Source organism: Mercenaria mercenaria, chromosome 4 (assembly GCF_021730395.1).
Source record: "Mercenaria mercenaria strain notata chromosome 4, MADL_Memer_1, whole genome shotgun sequence".
Lineage (NCBI taxonomy): Eukaryota > Metazoa > Mollusca > Bivalvia > Venerida > Veneridae > Mercenaria > Mercenaria mercenaria.
Window position 1 is genome coordinate 97,261,944 of NC_069364.1, and position 21,134 is coordinate 97,283,077.

General features: G+C 37.5%; 2 protein-coding genes across 9 annotated transcripts in view; both read right to left on the bottom strand.

Moving 5' to 3' along the window:
- Positions 1–21,134, bottom strand: part of LOC123552510 (uncharacterized) — a 206,793-nt gene that overhangs the window by 10,202 nt on the left and 175,457 nt on the right. For 4 of the 8 annotated variants that reach the window (XM_045342222.2, XM_045342219.2, XM_045342220.2 and 1 more), the window contains exon 2: positions 863–947. In XM_045342222.2, the coding sequence (XP_045198157.2) occupies positions 863–889 (27 nt within the window). In that variant the 5' untranslated portion in view covers positions 890–947. Of the gene's footprint in view, positions 1–862; positions 948–1,113; positions 1,132–7,758; positions 7,778–7,919; positions 8,070–21,134 lie in introns of those variants that run through there. The other 4 variants (XM_045342221.2, XM_045342218.2, XM_053542004.1 and 1 more) reach the window with 3 other exon arrangements.
- On the bottom strand, positions 4,453–5,647 carry LOC128556714 (uncharacterized). Its single transcript, XM_053542356.1, has 2 exons — positions 5,478–5,647; positions 4,453–5,127 (listed from the first exon to the last, which is right to left on the bottom strand). Exon 2 carries the CDS (start codon positions 5,047–5,049, stop codon positions 4,453–4,455), a length of 597 nt encoding a protein of 198 aa, XP_053398331.1. The 5' UTR covers positions 5,050–5,127; positions 5,478–5,647.

Consider the following 21,134-nt stretch of genomic DNA (forward strand, 5'->3'; position numbering starts at 1 on the left):
TCAAGGGGCCATAACTACAGTAAAATAGTCACAGCAATAGTTCCTTCCTTTATGGTTATCTGCACATCAAGCTAGCTCATCTGTAAAATTTTAAAGCAAATCAGGCTTATAGTGGAGGAGAAGTTGGGCACACAAGATTTCAGGACGTACGGATGGACATACGGACGTTCCTACATTTGGACATTTATGTGGCTTACGGAATGAATGACATCAAAGAAAAAGTACAGTTACTTGTTGTTCCTATAGCCACCTAAGTATGCAAATGTAAGCTCGGACATGCGTCCGTACGGCTGTCCAACAACGCTATATAGATATTTTCAAACTTGCATTTCTTATAAATTTCGGCTAAAAGTATAATATTATCGCATCTTTGACAAGTATAATACATACAGTATATTTGTTTGTTTCAGTGTAAGATTAAAATATCTTATACGACGGAACACCAGATGCAATACAATCACTATATGATGTTCGTGAGTGAAAGATAATTTGATCTTACATATATAACAAACAAATGTTCTTTTCATTTCAGGTTTTAACTAAATCTGTCTATAGTATAGTTTCTTACCAGTAAAGAATATATTTTATATTTATCACTGCGAAAGTACCAGATATATTTCACTCAAATATTTCGATAATTCACTGAAAAACTTGTAATAAAATAGTTTTTAAATAAATATCACTCCTTAGGCAAGGAAGCTTTAATCAATTTAATCCCATTCTAAATAAGCACTCAATGAACACAAATAAGTGTAGATGATCAGTTGTTAAAGTTTTGAACGAATCAATCAAATAACAACCGTATATACATATGAAACATGTCAGAAGAAAAAATATGTTCAGGTAGTTAATGGCGACTTACCTGGATAATAACTTCATTATCTGCCATTTTTATCGTCTTTTGGCTTTTTAATGCAAATACTTTTACATTGCCTTTCCTTTGTCGGCTGAAAAGCAAATGCTGTGTTGATTAAATATAAAAAAAATGAATTGAATTACAGTTCACTGCAACAAGTTTCGTATTTTCTGAAATTACATTACTTTAACAGCGGTAAAATGTCTCCCAGCAACCTGACTATCCTGGTCCTTTTAAAAGTAAATAATTCCATATACCTGTAGGATAAAACAGAATAAAGAATTCATAAACCATCAGGTAAGGAGCATGTAAAGCCTAGTGTCATTAATATTATATTTGTTTACGATCGTTGCTTTTATACATTTTGCTTTTTATTCTCTTTGCGGATCTGATATAAAATAACACACCCGACTCAATTGTGGAATGAATATCAAGTTTGTGTAGATTGGAATAGAATACAAACGGTTACATTATGGTAAGGTTAACCGACTGTTATCACACAACTGAAGTACTACACCTAGCCCAAGCAAACCATCTAAAATACCATGTTGAAAATTAAACTGAGCACTTAATACGTCATAGTTGTGTGCCAACGTAGCTCCAGTGTATGACTTACTAAAGCCTGTCTCACACAGAACACGGTTGGGCACACGGTTCCAATACGGTATACTCGGTTATACACGGGTTGACTGGTACGAGTATTGAGCTCCAACCGTGCCTGGGGATGAGTTGGTACGATTTAGACTCGAATGTAGCACGAGTATGTACGAACAAAGCACGGATATACTCGGTCAAGCAAGGTTTGTCACGGTTGGAACACGATTTGCAAAACGATTTTCATACGATTGTTGAACGGTTCCAAGTACGGTATAGTACGGTCTGTTACGGCCTAGTACGATTAAACACGACTTTTACTCGATTAACTGGACATTTACAGGGTTTACATACGGTCCCACCGACTTTTGTTCGAGTTATGCTCGAATTATCACACATTCGTGTATGTTTTGATATAAATTGACTCGTTTTGATGGCTTGGCTTCATAAATTTTCGAACTTTCAACAGAGAAGTTATCAAAATGGCAGATGACAGAATAAGGGAATTAGAAATCATGATAAGACTGATAGACATTGAGATTATTTTGGCCAGAAGGCGTGAGGGGAGACAAGAACAAGCCAACAGAAGGAGAAGAAGAAGGAGGCAAGTTTGGACAAGAGAATGGCTCAAAGAAGGGTCATGTTTGGTCAATATGATACTCTGTTACATGAACTAAACAGAGAGGACCCCAGGTGTTACAAGAACTTCCTCCGTGTTGATGCTGACTTGTTTCAGGAGTTTGTGAGACGTGTCGGGCCACAAATAACCAAGAAAAACAACCAATTGGAGGTAAACAATAATATCTATTTTTCAGGGAATAGCAACATATCCAATAATAAATTTAAATGTGAGAATTGTAAAACACATGTCGATGATTAATAATTTTTTACTTTTATTTATTTTCAGAGAGCCATTGGACCCTGGATTGAAGCTTGCAATCACACTCAGACACATGGCCACTGGTGCTACATTCAGAGAGTTGATGTACAGTTTCCGGGTAGCAGACAACACAATCTCAACATTCATACCGACAGTCCTGGAGGCTATAGTCGACACATTCCAAGCCGAAGTTATGCCACCACTTATTGAGCCAGATGAATGGAGGGAAGTCAGTACCAGGTTCAACACCAAGTGGAATTTCCCTCATGCTTGTGGTGCCCTGGATGGCAAGCATATTCCTATCAAGGCCTCACTAAATTCTGGATCACTCTACCACAACTACAAGGGCTTCTTCTCCTTGATCCTTCTGGCATTGGCAGATGCCGACTACAAGTTTATATGGTATCAGTGGCGGAGTATGGCTCAGCATCCGATTGCCAAGTGTTCAACGAATCTGAATTAAGGGAATTGGTGGAAGGAGGTGAGCTAGGCTTCCCTGATCCAGAGCCACTGCCAGGCCTGACGGAAAACCTGCCCTACTTCTTCCTGGGAGACGAAGCATTTCCCTTGAGGACATGGATGATGAAACCCTACTCAAGGATGGCCTTGGCCACGATGAGCGCATATTTAACTACAGGCTGTCTCGTGCCAGAAGGGTGGTGGAGAATGCATTCGGAATATTGGCCAACAAATTTCAATGTCTGTTGAATGCAACAGTTTATAAGAAAACAGAAAGTGTGAAGTCCCTAGTCCTTGCTTGTGTCATGTTGCACAACCTTTTGAGGATACGTTACCCTGGTGTACCAGCCAATGCCGACCATGATGACCAAAACCATGCCCTAGTACCCGGGGTATGGCGAGAGGAGAGTCAACTAGTGGACGCAGGAGGACATGCTGGCCGCAACGTAGACCACAACCTTGGAAAGCAACAAAGAAACTACCTCAGGGATTACTTCATGTCGGAAGCTGGTTCGTTCCATGGCAAGAACAGATGATATAATAGACTGGTGACTTTTGCAGTTGATATAGACTAGTAACCTTTGTATATCATTTCATGAATTGATATTGGAATCTAAATGCTCGGACTCATTATACATACAATCATATTTGATTTGCTAGATATCATGATTTGAAAGTTTAGCAGGGTTTTTTTTTCAAGTCTTCAAAGAGATTTTAATAAATTAGTGTCAAAAGAGTTAAGTAAGTGTTGAATTGCTTTAAAACGTTATACAATAAATAAAATTTAACCTTTTTCCAGTATAAAATATAATCCTGCCAAGAACAATCCAAAAGTTCTATGATTGCCATCATATGGTTTAATTCTTTAAATGCCAATGTCGTCTATAGGCATGATTACAAATATGTAAGCCCCAGATTAAACACCGCTTTGAAAAGCAACGCGTAATCTTGGGATAAAATATTTGTATATACAGTCAGTTTGATGTTCTTTGCTTCTTTATACACAGTTACATTTGCTAGATATCGTGTTTGGAAAGTGTAATAGCACTTTTTGAGCTCAAAGTGGTTTTGATAAGAGTACAGCTTACTAACTGGTAACTTGATTTTTGGACCAAGGGACAAAGTAGTTATTTCTTCAAAGGGAAAAATGAATAATAAGATAAGATGTACCTTTATAAGGGAGCAAATGTTATTTCAAAGAAAATATCTAAGAAAAATAACCACTGCTCGCTTATAAAGGTACATCTTATTTCTTTCTATGGGAACCTTTAATTTTATTTTTGCAAAGTGATAATAATAAAATATTTAATAATAAGCAGTGCATTTATAATAAAGCCAATCTTATTTCAAAGAAATCTCCCCGTTATAAAAGAACTACTTCCTAAATATTAATAATATTCAACGAAAAAGAAATACATGTTTTACATTTCAACAATAAACTTTATTTTAAGTTTAACCACTTGAAAAAAATATGACAATCAAAATCACAACATCAGCATCATGTTTGTCAGCATAATCATTTAAATTTTTTTTAAACAACACAAAATAGTCATTAGACTCCAATGACTGTCTTATAATAATTTCAAATTAAACTCCTTGATTAAAAATCATTTAAAAATTGCCATAATAACAAATTCCCGGAAACAGTTCTTGGTGTCTTGGTTCAGTATGAGGTAGTCTCGTCACCGTCCCGAATCATATCCCTCATAAACGAAGACATGTTCTGACTTGCGTCAGCAGGCTGAGTGGCGGGTGAACTGGCCATCTGTGGTGTGCTCACGGTGGGACTTTGGACGGTGGTAGTAGAAAATGAAGGTATTCCTGCAGCAGCAGCAGCACCTGCAATGATACCATCTGTGGTCACTGTGGCTGTTGGGGTGCGACGAACAGTTAGTGTTGCATAGGTAGGGGCTGGTGGTGGACATGAAGATCCAGTAAAATCTGGATAGCAGCCTTGAAGTGTGGTGAAGAAGTGTCGTCTCTCTGTCTCAGTGGTGGGGGGATTCAGTTGCTGTGCCAGTTGAAGGGCCATGGCGTGGTCCTGGGCATACTGTGGTGGCTGCTGCTGTGCCTGGTGCATTGGGCGTTGAGGGGTCCTGAAGTCCTGGAAGATGGGCTGATGCTGCTGTGCTGGTACAGAGGGAAGCTGCTGTGGTGGCAGCTGCTGGGTTTGCTCCCTGAAGAGGTCCACATAACGCACGGCGGAGGCAAGGGTTTCGGTCATGAACTGATCCCGGAGAGATGGCGTCATTTGGCGCATTAGGTGTGTCAGTTGTCTGGTGGTGACAACTGCCGCGTCAGTCCTTTCTTGCCTCAGTTGTCTCAACTCCTGTGTCAACTGTAAAGGAATCAAAACATAGCTATTAAAGTAAGATATTTAAATAATTTTCTCAAATATTTATTACTTAATTTACTCTAAAATTCATTGATTCTAAAATATTTGTTGGTAGATTTATTTAAAAAATATGCCGGACGTAGCATTGATTTGTCAGTCAGCATTATGCTGCAATATGACTGGCATATATGTGTGTGCCCCGACCCGGGATCGAACTATGGATTACACGGCAAGCGCATTATCCACTGAGCTATGCAGGCCAGTTAATACTTTGGCTACAATATGCGATCGACAATTTATATTTTACATATGTTCAAAGTTGCTGAAAAAATTCTGTGGTTAATTATACTTACAGCTTCCCTCTCTTCTAGCAGATCTGAATCTGAGTGGACTGAAGCTGTAGAAGGTGTAGACGGTGCATCTTCTTGTGCAGCTGGGTCTGAGGCTGGTATGTTCTGTGAGGGTGCATCGCCGTACCGCTTCTTCCTGGCAGCAGTCAACTGCAAAAGACAAATATCATATTTTATTAACAAAAATCAAACTGGTTGGTTACATACATTATTCTTACAGTTACATTCTTCATTAATAAACAAAATAAGATTTAAAAAAGAATAAATATTTAAAAAAAAAATACTCACATCCACATCTTTCCGTACGGGGATCGATGTACAATGCCCCTTGAGGAAGGATATGCTCTCTACCACCCACTGCTGTCGGGCGGTCATCAAGACTGTACCACTGCCACTGGCCGGACGCTTGATCAACTTTGTAAACGCCGTACGCTGCCCAAGATACCATTTGTATAGGTCCTGTCCGGTCAACCCCTCTCCAAGCTGGTCGGCTTTGTCGGCGAACAACTGGTCCCGCTTCTTCGTGTTTTTGTAATCAGCATGCGCCTTGTTGAAAATACTGGGGTTAGCCTGGATCCACTCTATCACATCGACTTCCTCGGCATCGGTGCGTTTTCGGGTGATGCGCTGGATGGTTCTGCAATTAGACAAAAAAAAATTAATAAACTGAATAAACATACTCAGTCTGTTAATTTATTTAAGTTAAAACAATTATAGTAGAGTTGTCAATTTGTCAAAAATAATATCTACATACTGAGAATCATTGATATCAATATTTACTCCATGTTACATAAAAATTAAAAATAAATAAATATACAAATAAATAAAAATGTGAAGCAATGTAAAATGTACCTTTTTTTCGAGGGTGCAGCAGTTCCTGGAGGGCCCATCGAGCTGGCATCCGAGTCTGAATCTCTGGTATCTCGTCAGGTGGTGCCAGCGGGTCCTGCAGCTCATCAGGGTCGACAGGGTCAACAGGTTGAAGTGGTCGGAGGGCCTTGGTGGCCCTTTTTGTATTCTCGCTGGGAGAATCTTCCATGGGGATTCTTTTGGGGACCTTCTTCTTCTTTGGAGCATTATGTAGCAAGTACTCTGTTGTTTCAAGGTGGCAGCAGGTAGTTGTGTTTTCTGTTGTGTTCGAGTGCTGTATGATCATACACGAGTTTTGTACAGACGTAGAGACCGTGTGTGGTCGTACTTGACCATGTATAATTCGTACTTGAACCGTATTGGTCGTATGGCGATCGTATGAAACCGTATTGGTCGTATGGCGATCGTATAAAACCGTGTGTACACTCGTGTGAATCGTACGGTGATCGTGTGACATTCGAGTGTTAATCCGGGTGTTGGATGTAGGACTTGGGAACGGTTTCACACGATTCAATACGATTTATATACGATATTGACACGGTTGAGCTCACTCGTGGAGTGGACTTCATGTACGGTTGTATATACGGTCTCGTACGGTCTCACACGGTCTCTCACGGTCTTGTACGATCGCTAATACGATCATACACGGACATGGCACCCGTGCCAGTTTTTTTAAAGTTTTAAAAATCATACACGGCTTTCACGAATACACTCGAATGGCCCGAGTGTAACTCGGATAAGGCCACGGTTGGTTCGGTTGTATGTACGGTTTACACGGGTGGCCAACCGTATAAGCCGTGTGTTCTGTGTGAGACAGGCTTAACTCCTGCGCAGGACTTACTAAACTTCTTAGTATCACAAACTTAAGACAAATAACCACTATGTACCACTCAACTAACGTACTACTTAAAAACTCATTACGTAATGCGATTTTGTAACCAGTGCGGGTTCATTCTGCGGCCCTGTAGTTTCCAAGCTGCGACGGCCTTTACTCCTATCTGCGGTGCACCCCCCCCCCCCCTCCACCCCCTCCACCACCCCTGGCTCTATTTGCGAGGCTCTGTATTTGCATTATTCGGTCTACACTTATTTTGACACGCCCAAAGATATATGGCGACAATACACACAGCTTGGTTTATGTTTTGATAATTACTCGTATGTTTAAGATATTTTGTCAAGAAGATCTGGTGAGTTTGAGCTATTCTCTATTTTCTTGTTTCTATACGCTGATGTGTATTACTCCAGAAACGACATTAACTTGAACACATTCGTTACAATAGAAATGAATGAGCAAGGGAGTAAACTAATTAGCTGGCAAAAAGATCCATCCTTTCCTTCTGTAGTAGTAATGTTTCAATATGCTGCGCTTTCGCTTTCAACCCTTCAAAACTAAAATATATTTACATTTACTTACGGGTGTTGAGTTATCTTGATGACATATCATCTAAAACATTTACAAGTATTCCGGCAAGTTGCACGATATTTTACACAAGTATGATTTAAAATGCTGTATTGTTAGCAAGTACATCTATACATTTTTTTTCTTTCGATATTGAAGTACAACAAAATGACTACCTTGTATCGTATTTCCTATTTCTTGTTTAAACGTTATTTTATTTATAGTATTAATAGCATTTATTACAACTCTAATGTTAAGGTTCAGTTCATACATTTATATAGTTCATATGATCGTTATTCATGAAAATAGAACATGTAACTAAAGCAAATTGATATTAAGTATAATAATCAGCTAAAATTTTTATCTTTCGGCTGATAAAATGTAGGGTAGGTTGGACTATTGTAATAGTTTCTCTGTTAATCATTACACTTAACTATAATCAGTTATGTATAATTTATGCATATATTATCTTCTATTGTGTTTACTTTGAAGAGGGTTGTGAAAAGCTTTAAATATAGTGACTGCTCGATTGACAAACAGTATCTGGCAGTATCATAACAGTGAAAAAAAATGATGTTAACTTCATTTTTATATACGTATTATGCTTACATATTGTTGTAGTCTAGCACAGCATTCTTTTATGAGATAAAATAGTCAGTATGGTACCACGCACAATGCAACTGTTTTTTTGCCGAAATTTGGTATTATTACTTATCCTTTGTTTGAATTTGTAATAATTGCACATGTTTACATTTATTTACGTTTTGAATATACATTTACGTAAAATCAGCAGCCTGTATTCTAGGATGTATCATATTTCAAACATTCAACATATAAAGTTTGTATTTTCATGAAATCATTTGTTCATATTTACCCCAGTATCAGCTGTTACTTAAATTACTGCTTTAATATCTAGTTAAAGTAGCCCTTGTCATATTACCTTTTTGTAGATCGTATTCTATTAAGTTTTATTCTACTTCAGAATTAAAAGGCCATATAGATATTGTTTAATGCGGATGACTAACAAATGCATGTGACTCTGTGTTCTAATTTAAGTACTTTTAAAATGCACGTTATTTCCTGTATCAGCCACATAAGACGGACTAATAGATATATTTACTTGGAACATGACAATCTGTCAGATTAGCTGAAACCACATTTTCGACCAAAATCGCATTTGGGCCAAAACTCTCGTTTCCTGACACATATCTTAAAGGGGCATATCATATAACTAAGTGCAATTGAATATCTTCAGAAAACATGTGTAAATGAATCATTGAATCAAAAGGAACAAATAAAAGAAACATCAAACATCACCAAGCAGTGTACTTAAAAAACACAACACAAACGGCACCGCAGCAGCGCTGCGAAAACCACGCTATTTTACCTTCTTTCTTATTTTACACGCCCCTATATTCATAAGACAACATTAACTCTCAAAATTTCAGTTAACATTCCGGTAGTAATAAGTGAAATTCAAGTTTTACTATTTATCAAGTTGTTGTTGTTGTTGTACAATTTTGGGTGGATAGCGATTTATTATAGACAGACTCTGTGTAGGTGATTATTCGCACAAAACGGAATAGTTCGAAATAATTATGTTCTTCTTGAAAAATGTAATGAATTTTTCTTCTGCGTATGTCTAGCCCATAATATACGGTTGCAAATAATTAATCTGCAAGATGCATGGTATGCCTCTTTAAAGTACAGTGCGACTTATACAACGAATAGATAATGGCGAATGTACGTATACACAAACTTTATTTCATCTTGTCCATTTGTTCGCTCTTCCATCCGTCCGTGTGTATGACTGTCCATCAGTTATAGAAGGTAGATTTTAGGAAATGCGATTTATAGTTAAAAGATGGAGATAAAATTTAAGAATATGCATGTTCTAAGCATTTGTAACAAATGTTTAAACAAGAGGTCTAAATAGTCCTTTTCACTCACCTCAACAGGAGCTTGCTTCTGATGAAGTCTGTTGAACATCCATGAAGCAGATAAAGGCTTCTTTTTAAGTGTGACGACTAGAAAACGCGTACCGATTTGAACAAACTTGAGGAAGGTCCAGTTAAGGTTGCTGCATATCAGGTTTGCTCATAATCCATTAACGACTCGTGAGAAGTTGTGCCATGATTCTATTTTCACTTAAGGTCTGATAGTTAAAGTAGAAACAGTTGAATAAAACTAAAAAAGATCTATCCAAATATGCTACAGATTGAGTTAAGCGAAGATCATCCGAGCGGTTCATGAGGAGAAATCGTTAAAACGTTTTTACTACTTTCAACTCGAGCTTTCTTTATAAGGAACCGTTTGAAGAAACTTGAGTTCGGTGCATGCAAAGATGCTATTAGTGCGATCAATTCGTAACAGAAAATGCCAAAATACTTCAGAAAATGGGAAAGAACAAAAATTGGCACAGCTATTTATTAAAGCATTAAAAACATTTTTTTCATGGGACCCATTTGATATCCGTCAAGATGGCCGACAAAACTCAATATTTACCTTAGAAGATTCTAATGAACGGTCATTATATTTACATTCACCCCCAAAATGCACTAAATATAAATGTATATAATAAAATAAATCCTAAATTTGCATCAAATGCAAAAATAACAATTAAGATGATGTTAGTTTCTTTCTGTTTCCATGGTAACGGCAAAAATCTAACCTTTAAAACTTAGTTTAATATTATCATTGTGTAGTTTTCATATTTTAAAGAATATTTTGTTTTAATATATGTAATTTATATTATTTCACTTGAATTCCCTCCACAGCAACATATTGAAACATTGTTGTTATTCCCTTACCAGTATTTAGCCAGATGGGTCTTATGGGTTGCCCCTGTATGCATGTCAATACGTCAGCCATGCAGAGTGGGATACTGCAATAACTTTGAAACTACAGCAGAATTTTTCATGATACATGGTAGATGGATAGATGGCAATGCAGAGAATGCCAATGTCATTTAAATTTGTTAATCCCCCGCCGTGGCGGAGGGATTATAGGAATGGTCTGCGTCCGTCCTTCCGTCCGTCCTTCCGTCCGTCTGTCCGTCCTTCCGTCCGTAACAAAATCGTGTCCGGTCCATATCTCCTAAACCCCTTGAAGGATTTTCATGAAACTTGGGTCAAATGATCACCTCATCAAGACGATGTGCAGAACCCATGAGTCAGCCTTGTCGGTTCAAGGTCAAGGTCATAACTCGAGGTCAAAGGTTTTAGCCTTCCATTTTGTGTCCGCTCTATATCTCCTAAACCCCTTTAAGGAGTTTTATAAAACTTGGGTCAAATGATCACCTCATCAAGACGATGTGCAGAACCCATGAGTCAGCCATGCTGGCTCAAGGTCAAGGTCACAACTCAAGGTCAAAGGTTTGAGCCTTCCATTTTGTGTCCGCTCTATATCTCTTAAACCCCTTGAAGGAATTTTATAAAACTTGGGTCAAATGATCATCTCATCAAGACAATGTGCAGAACCCATGAGTCAGTCATGCCGGCTCAAGGTCAAGGTCACAACTTAGGGTCAAAGGTTTGAACCTTCCATTTTGTGTCCGCTCTATATCTCCTAAACCCCTTGAAGGATTTTCATCAAATTTGGGTCAAACGATCACCTCATCAAGGCGATGTGCAGACCTTATGAGTCAGCCATGTCGGCTCAAGGTCAAGGTCACAACTGAAGGTCAAATGTTTGATCCTTCCATTTTGTGTCCGCTCTATATCTCCTAAACCCCTTGAAGGAATTTTATAAAACTTGGGTCAAATGATTACCTCATCAGAACGATGTGCAGAAATTATGAGTCAGCCATGCCAGCTCAAGGTCAAGGTCACAACTCAAGGTCAAAGGTTTGAGCCTTCCATTTTGTGTCCGCTCTATATCTCTTAAACCCCTTGAAGGAATTTTATAAAACTTGGGTCAAATGATCACCTCATCAAGACAATGTGCAGACCTTATGAGTCAGCCATGTCGGCTCAAGGTCAAGGTCACAACTAAACCCCTTGAAGGATTTTCATCAAACTTGGGTCAAACGATCACCTCATCAAGGCGATGTGCAGACCTTATGAGTCAGCCATGTCGGCTCAAGGTCAAGGTCACAACTGAAGGTCAAAGGTTTGAGCCTTCCATTTTGTGTCCGCTCTATATCTCTTAAACCCCTTGAAGGAATTTTATAAAACTTGGGTCAAATGATTACCTCATCAGAACGATGATAAGGGTTGAGGGTTTGAGCCTTCCATTTGGTGTCCACTCTGTATCTCCTTAACCCCTTGAAGGATTTTCATCAAACTTGGGTCAAATGATCACCTCATCAACAACTCATGAGTCAGCCATGTCAACTCAAGGTGAAGGTCACAACTGAAGGTCAAAGGTTTCAGCTCTGTATCTCCTAAACCCCTTGAAGGATTTTCATAAAACTTTGGTCAAATGATCACCTCATCAAGACGTTGTGCAGAATTCATGAGTCAGCCATGTCAGTTCAAGGTCACGGTCACAGCTAAAATCAAAGGTTTTACCCTTTCACTATCCATAGCAGTGGCAGGGGATTTAGCTGTCTTTCAGACTGCCTTGTTCCTATGGCAACAAATGTTGTTGCTATGGCAACAAATAGTGCACGAATATGACACAAAGTGTCATCCTGCATTTCTTCAAAACAAGGAGAGATTGTTTCTTGAGAAATTTTACATAGACAGAGGGACAAATTGAGAACATACTTGTTATCTTATTTTCTCCTCTTGTATATCATTTTGTCCGTCTGTAAGTCGGTCCATCATTTGCAAATGGCGGATTCTTCAATAACTTCAAAATTGCAAATTCTAAAGACTTCTTTATGAAACCTTGTTTATAGATGGTAAGTAATATGGAGAATGTGAAGGTCAATTAACTTAGTTGCTATATAATATTGTATTTCTTTAACACAAGTACGACAACTACCCTTTCAGTTTGGGACTTCGAAATGCAAGAATAGATTATAGTGACGGGCTAGTAGGATCAAATGAAACAATGTTCCTTATTATGCACCCGCAGTCACAATGTCCGCGTAATAAATTGCTAACTGTGTAACAAAGAAGAGTAAGGCTGAAAATATAAAAGTTGCTTTCATGGACAACACTTAGTAACTATTCTGTGAAATATATTACTCTGAACAGTCAGCTGAAATCTGAAATAAGGTACATGTCAGATACTCTTTTCAGTACATACAAGCACGAGATTGTCGACAACTTTAGTTAACTTGCATACGGCAGTGCAGAGCATTTCAGCACGTTTGACAAATTACGTCTTCCTCGACAGACTTTATCGAGGTTGCAAATGCACTTGAGGAGCTATTGGTACGAGACTCGGGTACTTGAGACAAAAACTATTGGAAAAGTTCCAATATATCAAAGATCTCTCTGGTCAGCCTTATTTATCTTGACTAGGAATTTTAGGAAAGTGATAGAACACCCGACACCCATATGTGCCCGACCTAATGGGCAACTTTTTTAGTATGTTCAAGAGGTGTAGCAGATGATGCAGGAATGCACATTATAGCCCTAATCTATATGTGAACAGATGGTTGATCAAGCTACTTGACATGTTTTGCTGTAAAGAAGAGCAACGAAAGCCTCCATTTATACCCCAGAAATATAATACGAACAGTTTGCTTGTAGGAAGATGTAGAAAATGCATTTAAAAGCTTGATTCACCGGTAAGCGCGAGCTGTACTGGTTAGTTTTGTTTGACAAGACAGTGTTATTCTTACATTGGACTGCTTAACTGGAAGTACAAGTGGTAAATAGATAATATTTGTCGTCTTAAAACTAGTGATTTAAATTGGTATTAAAATTTTGTTTCGAATGTACCTGTGCTCATTAGAAAAATCCTCAAGTACTCACATTTAATTTAATTTTAATTTCAGTAAAATGTCCAGATATAGATATTAGAGCACATTTTTCTTGTAGAAATGATAGATTCTGCTCTTAATTTATACCCCCGTTACACTCAGCCACGTTCCCACTACGTTGTAAAAACTAGCAGGACACAGTAAGAACTTGTACAATGTAGAAGAAATACAGTAGACTCCGATAAGAACATGATAATTAATAATTATGGTCTCCATGAGTGTAGAGAACGCGGTCGAATTTTGGACATGTTCAAAACAAATGTAGTGAGAATGCGGTCTAATCAGGAAGCAGGAAGGACGTAGTAATGATTAACTAAAACCTAGTAGGACATAGTACAAGCGTGGTGCGAACGGGAAAGGCTGCATGGCGTGCTCACTGCGCTGTCATTGGGTTATCATTGCGTTCTTGCTACGTCAATGGAGTTCTTACGACAACTTATCTACGCTTGTGTGCTATGACCATGCTACGTGCATGCCACATTGTAGTATACCGCATAAGGTTATTAATACGTTCTTTCGGTTCTTAACACATCTGTGTCACGTTTGCAGCAGGTTCTCGCCATGATTGGTTCAGATTCTGAAAATTAAGTATGAATACTGGATCCAATTCCCAATCACTTCGTTTTCAATCAGCAATGGGTATCGAACATCATCAGGAATTGCCACATAATCATGGACTCAGCAGCACTGGCAGCTTGTAGTGGACTTTTGGAACTCCGTATATCCTTCAAACTGCTTTTGCTTATTCCACCGCAGTCTCTCTATAAGACTGCTCTTTTTTCTTCATTGGGGCGTTGGGGTGGGGTGGGGGGTCGTCGTTTATTGTAATTTACGGTTGTTGAGTGTAGATGCGGACACAGTTATGTCAATATAACTTGCAGAAGGAATGGAAAAAAAGAGGCGCATGGCGTAGTATTTATAAGTAGCCGACAAATGCAGTGAAAAGGTGATAAGCATATGGTTAAAGCATGGTAAGCGAGAGGTGCAATCTGACTGATTGTACTAAGAATGTAGTAAGAACACACTGGACGTGAAGAAGCACGTGGTAAGAAAATTAGTGTGAACGTGTCAGACGCCGTGAGAACCTGGCAAGGATGTTAAAAGCGGAGTATGAACTTTAGAACTGCACATTTTTCGAATTTGATCCCCGTCCCCACCGCGTCAAAATTTTCAGGAAGCAGTATGATCTTCATGGTCTTTGCCTGAGAGTGATCAGGGCATTAGTGACTGTACATTATATGCTTATGACATTAAACTATAAAACCATTGTTATGGCACAATGTGCTACAATTTGACAAAAACAGAATATTACACTATCAAAGGGACATGCAAATGTAAATTTGATTACGCTGAGCAACCGGCATGGCTTTTTCCCAAAGAAATCATGATGATCTGACAGGCCAGGGATGTTCACATGGTCTATCACACTAACATAATTTATGAATTATATAGTTTTATTAAGTGTCATTAGTTCTCTTAGTGTAAATAAATTGAAATGAATACAGCAACACTTACAAATTCTGAGTCACGAAAACTAATGACAAAGTGAAACACGTCATTTATTCACTAATACACATTACAGACTAAAACTTTGTTTGCTCAAACTCTGATAATTCGAACACCATTCTTCAATTAATCTATCGTCAGGTCCCAAACAAATTCCTTTATAATATATTTTTCGATCACTCATACTACTGATAATTCGAATAAATTTAGTCGGTCCTGATGGGTTCCAGTTACCGAAGTTCGAATGTATTTATAATTAATTAATTTACAATTGTTGTAAAGTTCTGCACAGGACTGTTACCATTTTAAACATTCTTGATATGCCAGTTACCATTATATACTTAATTTTGATTCATATAAATGCATTATGACTTTTCTTCTGCTTAATAGCACATTTTATCCAAGGGAGACAACTTTTTTCATTTTTGTTGGAAGAGCGGTATTTTTGTTAATATAATATGTTTGGATTTATTCAGGCAGGTGGTTTTAGCTTTTAATACTGATGACTGTAAGTGTCAATAGAATTTTTATATATAATATTATGTATTTTTGAAAATATATACATATATGGAGGCCATCTTGGATTTTTCGGCCATATTGGATTTTTCGGAGTGGGTCTCATGCTCATTTTTAGTATTTTGCCCTAAAGTAGTTAACTACCAAGTTTCATGCTTTTCCCATTTTCTGAAGTATTTTTACACCATTTTACTGTACTATATAGAGAAAGTGTGGTAAAAATCGTGTTACATGTTCGAGTTAATAATTTATACCGGTTAACGAATTAATATATATTATAGGTTGCAATATTTGAAACAGATAATATCATGTTTTGTAACAGCGCTAAAATATCTGATTTGTGCCACCTAGCCGAACTTACCGCCGACGTCGCCTCGCCGGACGTCGCCCTGCCGAACGTCATCCTGCATAATGTCTCTCTGCTTTATATGGCCCGAGCTTTTGTATAGTGTAGGCTATAAGGCTGAAAATATGGCCGAATTGTGCACTTTTTAGAAGAGTTTTAATCTTTATCTTATACAATACTACTATCTATAACGGAACAGTTTAGATGTAGAACCCACCTCTACCAAGCCTTTTATGGTAAATGATAAGGGTCAGAGTTATGCCCTTTGAAATCATTTATAAAAGGTATTAGTATATAACACCCACCATATACTTTTTTATGAAATACAAATTCCCAACATTTTATGCGAAATGTATGTCGGAGGAAATTATTAGTCAGTCTGGGGGCTAAAAATTGAAATAGATATAGAAAAATTTGACAACACTTATAATTGTACATTTAATGTTTGATTTTTGAAAAGGTTTGTTTAGCTATCTTTCCGAAAACGATGTTGTAAGTAGTAAATGACATGTTGATTAGTTGTGAAGCACTATTTATGCCCCCGTTCTAAGAAGGAGGAGTATATATTGTTTTTCAGAAGTCGATCGGTCGGTCTGTCTGTCGGTCTTTTAATATGTTGAACAATCGGTTTCTGGATGATAACTCAAGAATGCTTAAACCTAGGATCATGAAATTTGACAGGGAAGTTTATTTAAAGCAAATTTATTTTTATTGATTTTGAGGTCAGTAGGTCAAAGGTCAAGGTCACAGTGACCGGGAGTAATTAAACAGTTTCTTGACGATAATTTGGAAACGCTTGGTCCTAGAATCACGAAGCTTAAAAGAAAGATCGACCATGACTAGCAGATAATTTTTATTGATTTTGAGGTCAGTAGATCAAAGGGCAAGGTCACATTGACGAAGAACAGGTCTACAGTTTTCAGATGATAGCTCAAGACTGCTTGTGCATAGGATTATGAAAATCGATAAGGAGGTTGGTCATAACCAGCAAATGATCTCTATCGATTTTTAGGTCACTTTGTCAATGGTTAAAGTCACAGTGACCCGGAACATTTAAACAGTTTCTGGACTATAACTTGGAAGCGCTTGGGCCTAGAATCACGAAACTTAATAGAAAGGTTGATCATGAGCAGCAGATGACCACTACTGATACTGAGGTCAGTAGGTCAAAAGTCAAGGTCAAATTGACGAAGAACAGGTATACCGTTTCCAGATGATATCTCAAGGACGTTTTGGGATAGGATTTTGAAAGTTGATAAGAAGATTTTACACGACCAGCAGATGATCTCTGTCGATGTTAGTTTAAACATATTTTATTTCAGTAATACATGAAATATTTACAGAACATTAGTTAGGAATTAGACAGAAAGCTTTGTCAGCTTACGGTTGTCCTCTCTGCCGATGTTGAGATCAGTAGGTCAAGATCACAGGGATCCAGAACAGTCATACAGTTTCTGGGCGATGACTTGAGAACCCTTAGGCCTAGAACCACGAAACTTTATCGGGTGATTGATCATGACCAAAAGATGACTCATTTTTATTTTGAGACCAGTAGATCAAAGGTCAAGTTCACAGCAATCCGGAACAGTTGAACAGTTTCCGAAAGATAACTTGAGAACGCTTAGGATTAGAATCACGAAATTAACGAAACTTGATAGGGTGGTTGATCATGACCAGCAGATAACCCCTGTTAATTTTGAGATCAATAGATCAAAGGTAAAACATTGACCCAGAACAGCTAAAATATTTTGTAAAATAACAAGAAAATGCTATGGTCTAAAATCAGATTTGATCTAGAGGTCATTTATGACTGGCAAATGATCTTTTATTTTGATTTGATGTCAGTACGTCAAACGTTCAGTGCACAATGACCAAATAGGTTCTGTTTTTTGTGCAGTTACTGAATGCATCAAGGGGTGGAGGGGGCATTTCGTGATCTACGAGCTTTTTTCAATATTTCAATCTGTCTGTCTGTCTGTCTCTATACACTTTCTTTGGCTGTCAATGTCCGACTCATATCAGGTTCTTGCCTTCAGCACCATTATTTCAGTTTTCTGTCCTTCAGAAATAACCAACAGTTTGTTCTCAGGGTCAAGAACAAGTTTAAACCTTCAGATCAAGGTCAGATGCGAGTAAAGGAAAATTAATAACATAAACACAATTATTAGCCATAAGCTTGTCACCATTACAAATCTTTAAAATGTACCTTTAATGTAGGCATTGCAGGACATGCTTCCAAAAGGAGTAAGCCGTTTAATAAAACAATATTTATGTAAGGACATTTGAAATTCAAGTTAATCAGGAGTCATAAACAAAAATAACCTTTTAGTATCCGCAATGCAAAGTATAAAATTTTGTTATAAATGAACATGTCAAAACCTTGTCTTCATACATGTATACATTGAGCTTATTTATTTAATATGAAAACGATCGTCATTGGGAATCTACAAAACAAGTCGTCAGGTGATAAGAGGAGGTGGGGGGGGCGGGGTGGAGGGGAATTGGCCCTAGTATTTATTCACATTTTCATGTTCTAAATATCGACACTTACCGGTGACCGTAGCACAGTAGTTAAGGCGTCCTCCTCGGGATCAGGAGGTCAAAGGGGAATGTTTGCCATGGGACTCGTTCCGAAAAGGCCGGTTCGTGAGCCTCGAGCAAGTTAGATGAACGGTTGCCGACTTCTATCCGCCCGGCCGTTCGCAATGAGCTAGGAGTTGGAAGGCAATTGGTACGCACAATAAATGTGTCTCATAAACCAAATTGGCTAGCCCTTTTAAAAGGGGTGACACGATAATAAGCAAGACCTTTACCCTTATCCTTTATAAAATAGACATGATTAAAACATCAGTGCCGTAACAAGCCCTGAAAAAACACGGAGGCAGAATTCTTTCGGAAAAAGAGTTGTAACATAGTCACATATTTGTATTATGATGTGTGTATGAATTATTGTTTTGTAATTAATTTTATTTACTTTTAATGTCCATTCAATGTACATGTACATTTTGTCTTAAAGTTAAACATGTAACCAATTTGCCGGGTCACGAATTCTATTTGCAATGTTGTAAACAACAGATGTTATGTGTGCTACATCACGTTCCTTATTAACAGTATCCTTGTATTTTTCAAGTTTTATCACGTGAGTTTAAATTCATAATTCGTAACTTTAGTAATATGTTAATTCAGACGTGGTATATATGAAGTCTATCTAATCAATATTCTAGCTAGTGCGTGATGTGTAATATCTGCTTTTCCACCAAAGTAGATAAAAATTATAACTTAAATGCCAATCAAATATGTTTTACTGCAAGTCCTTTGGACGAGATCTAATTGTGAGACCCCAAGATAATAATAGTCTACGTGCTACAAAACTGTGTGTTCTAAGATTCGTTATCATTTTCTGTTTTGATTTTATATGAGTAAACATGAAGTAAGAATATAAGTTAACTGAACTTGTTGTTAGCAACTATACAATCACGGGTGTGACTTCGCTATAGTGTTTCATATATGGGCTTTGGTACAAAGTGCGATTTTACAAGTCATCAGTTAATTTGAACATTTTTTTTCTTCAAACATAGAAAGCACGTAGAGTTGTAGCATATGTTAATGCAGGGTTACAGGGGCCCACCCTGAGCTTTTGTTTGAAATTCTGCAAGACAAAATGGTGTATTTTTAGTTATTTCAGATAAAACAATCTCGACAAAACATTTCAGAAATGTACACACAACTCGTCTGCAATATTAGAGCCAAGTTGAGGTTTTGAACATTTTTGACACTATACAATACAACTGTGTTAGTTTCAAGCGATTTTAGACAAAAATCGGAGCAAAATGTCACACTACTTGCTTGCATAATTGGAGTACACGTAGAGGGTTGTGTTCGGGGTCATAGCTGTGCATTTTAAACAACCTTCGAAAAAAATATATGAGGAAATATTGTTAAAAAGTTTGCACTAGTCGCCTGCATAATTGGTATACAAGTAAAGATGGGATTTCAAGGGTCCTCCCCAAGAGTACTTTGATATTAATAAATATAATAAATATGCCATTGTTATTTTTGTAATACAGAACTACGGCAAGTCATTCGTCGCTGACGAAGATCTCTTCATTGTACAATTCATCATGTAATTAACTAAATTGACAATCCAGCTTTTATTTCATTATGTCACATTTTAAGGGTTATGACGTTCTATGTGTGTGTTTTTCGCAAGACTTGAGTTTCACTTAAAGTGTGTGGTATTTCTATCTAATACAGTACATGATGGCACCATTTACCGGGAGGTTGAACCACTATATGCAGCCCGTCTGGGCGTACCAGATGTTTAAAGCACTGGTACTGGCAATAGGGGTAAAACGACCTCAAGGGTGGGGGTGCGGTCATGGCTGTTTGTTACAATAAGGCTGTAAATATTATCATTGTTCATTTATGATATTGTTGTTTATTTTTTATTATTATGTACAACGCCATTGAATATATCATTTATAAAAAAGGCGTTTAATCAAATTGTTCAGTTTCAGTTTTGTGATTGCATATGTCATGTTTTGTTATTTTCCTACATATCTGCGATGTGTCACATGTTTAATTGTAAAGCGCCTTTGAACGTATATTCCATATGAAAAGGGCGCTCAACAAGTCTGGTATAATAATAATAATAATAATAATAATAATATTATAAAAGACAAAATGGTGCAATTTAAGACAACTCTGATAAAGAATTTGAGAGAATCAGGTTGAAATGTACACATTTCCCGGCTGCATAACTAGAGTAAAAATAGAGATGTGGTCCAGGGTCCTCCCCTCGGAATTTTAAATTGATAGAAGATAAATGGCACATTTACACCATTTCTGACAAAAAAAACCTTAGCACCTTACTCGTCTGTGTAATTTGAGTTAAAGTAGGAGTGGGGTTAGGGACCCTCTTAGAGAAATGTGGAAAATTCAATGAAGAGAAAAGGTAGTGGGCTCTAAAGTTCTTAAGTTTCACAAGAAAATGGTACGTTTTTAAAGCCAGAATATGAAATTGTTAGTAAAACTTTGTGTGATTCACAAGCGAAAGTACAAAATTGAATGCTTATATGAGAAATGATTGGAGGGAAATGTGTGACTATGTTTAGGAGTTACCGTTGACTCGACAATCGCACAAGA

Excerpts from the sequence above, each read along its gene's own strand:
- LOC128556714 (XM_053542356.1), bottom strand. The coding sequence starts at position 5,049 with ATGCGCCAAATGACGCCATCTCTCCGGGATCAGTTCATGACCGAAACC.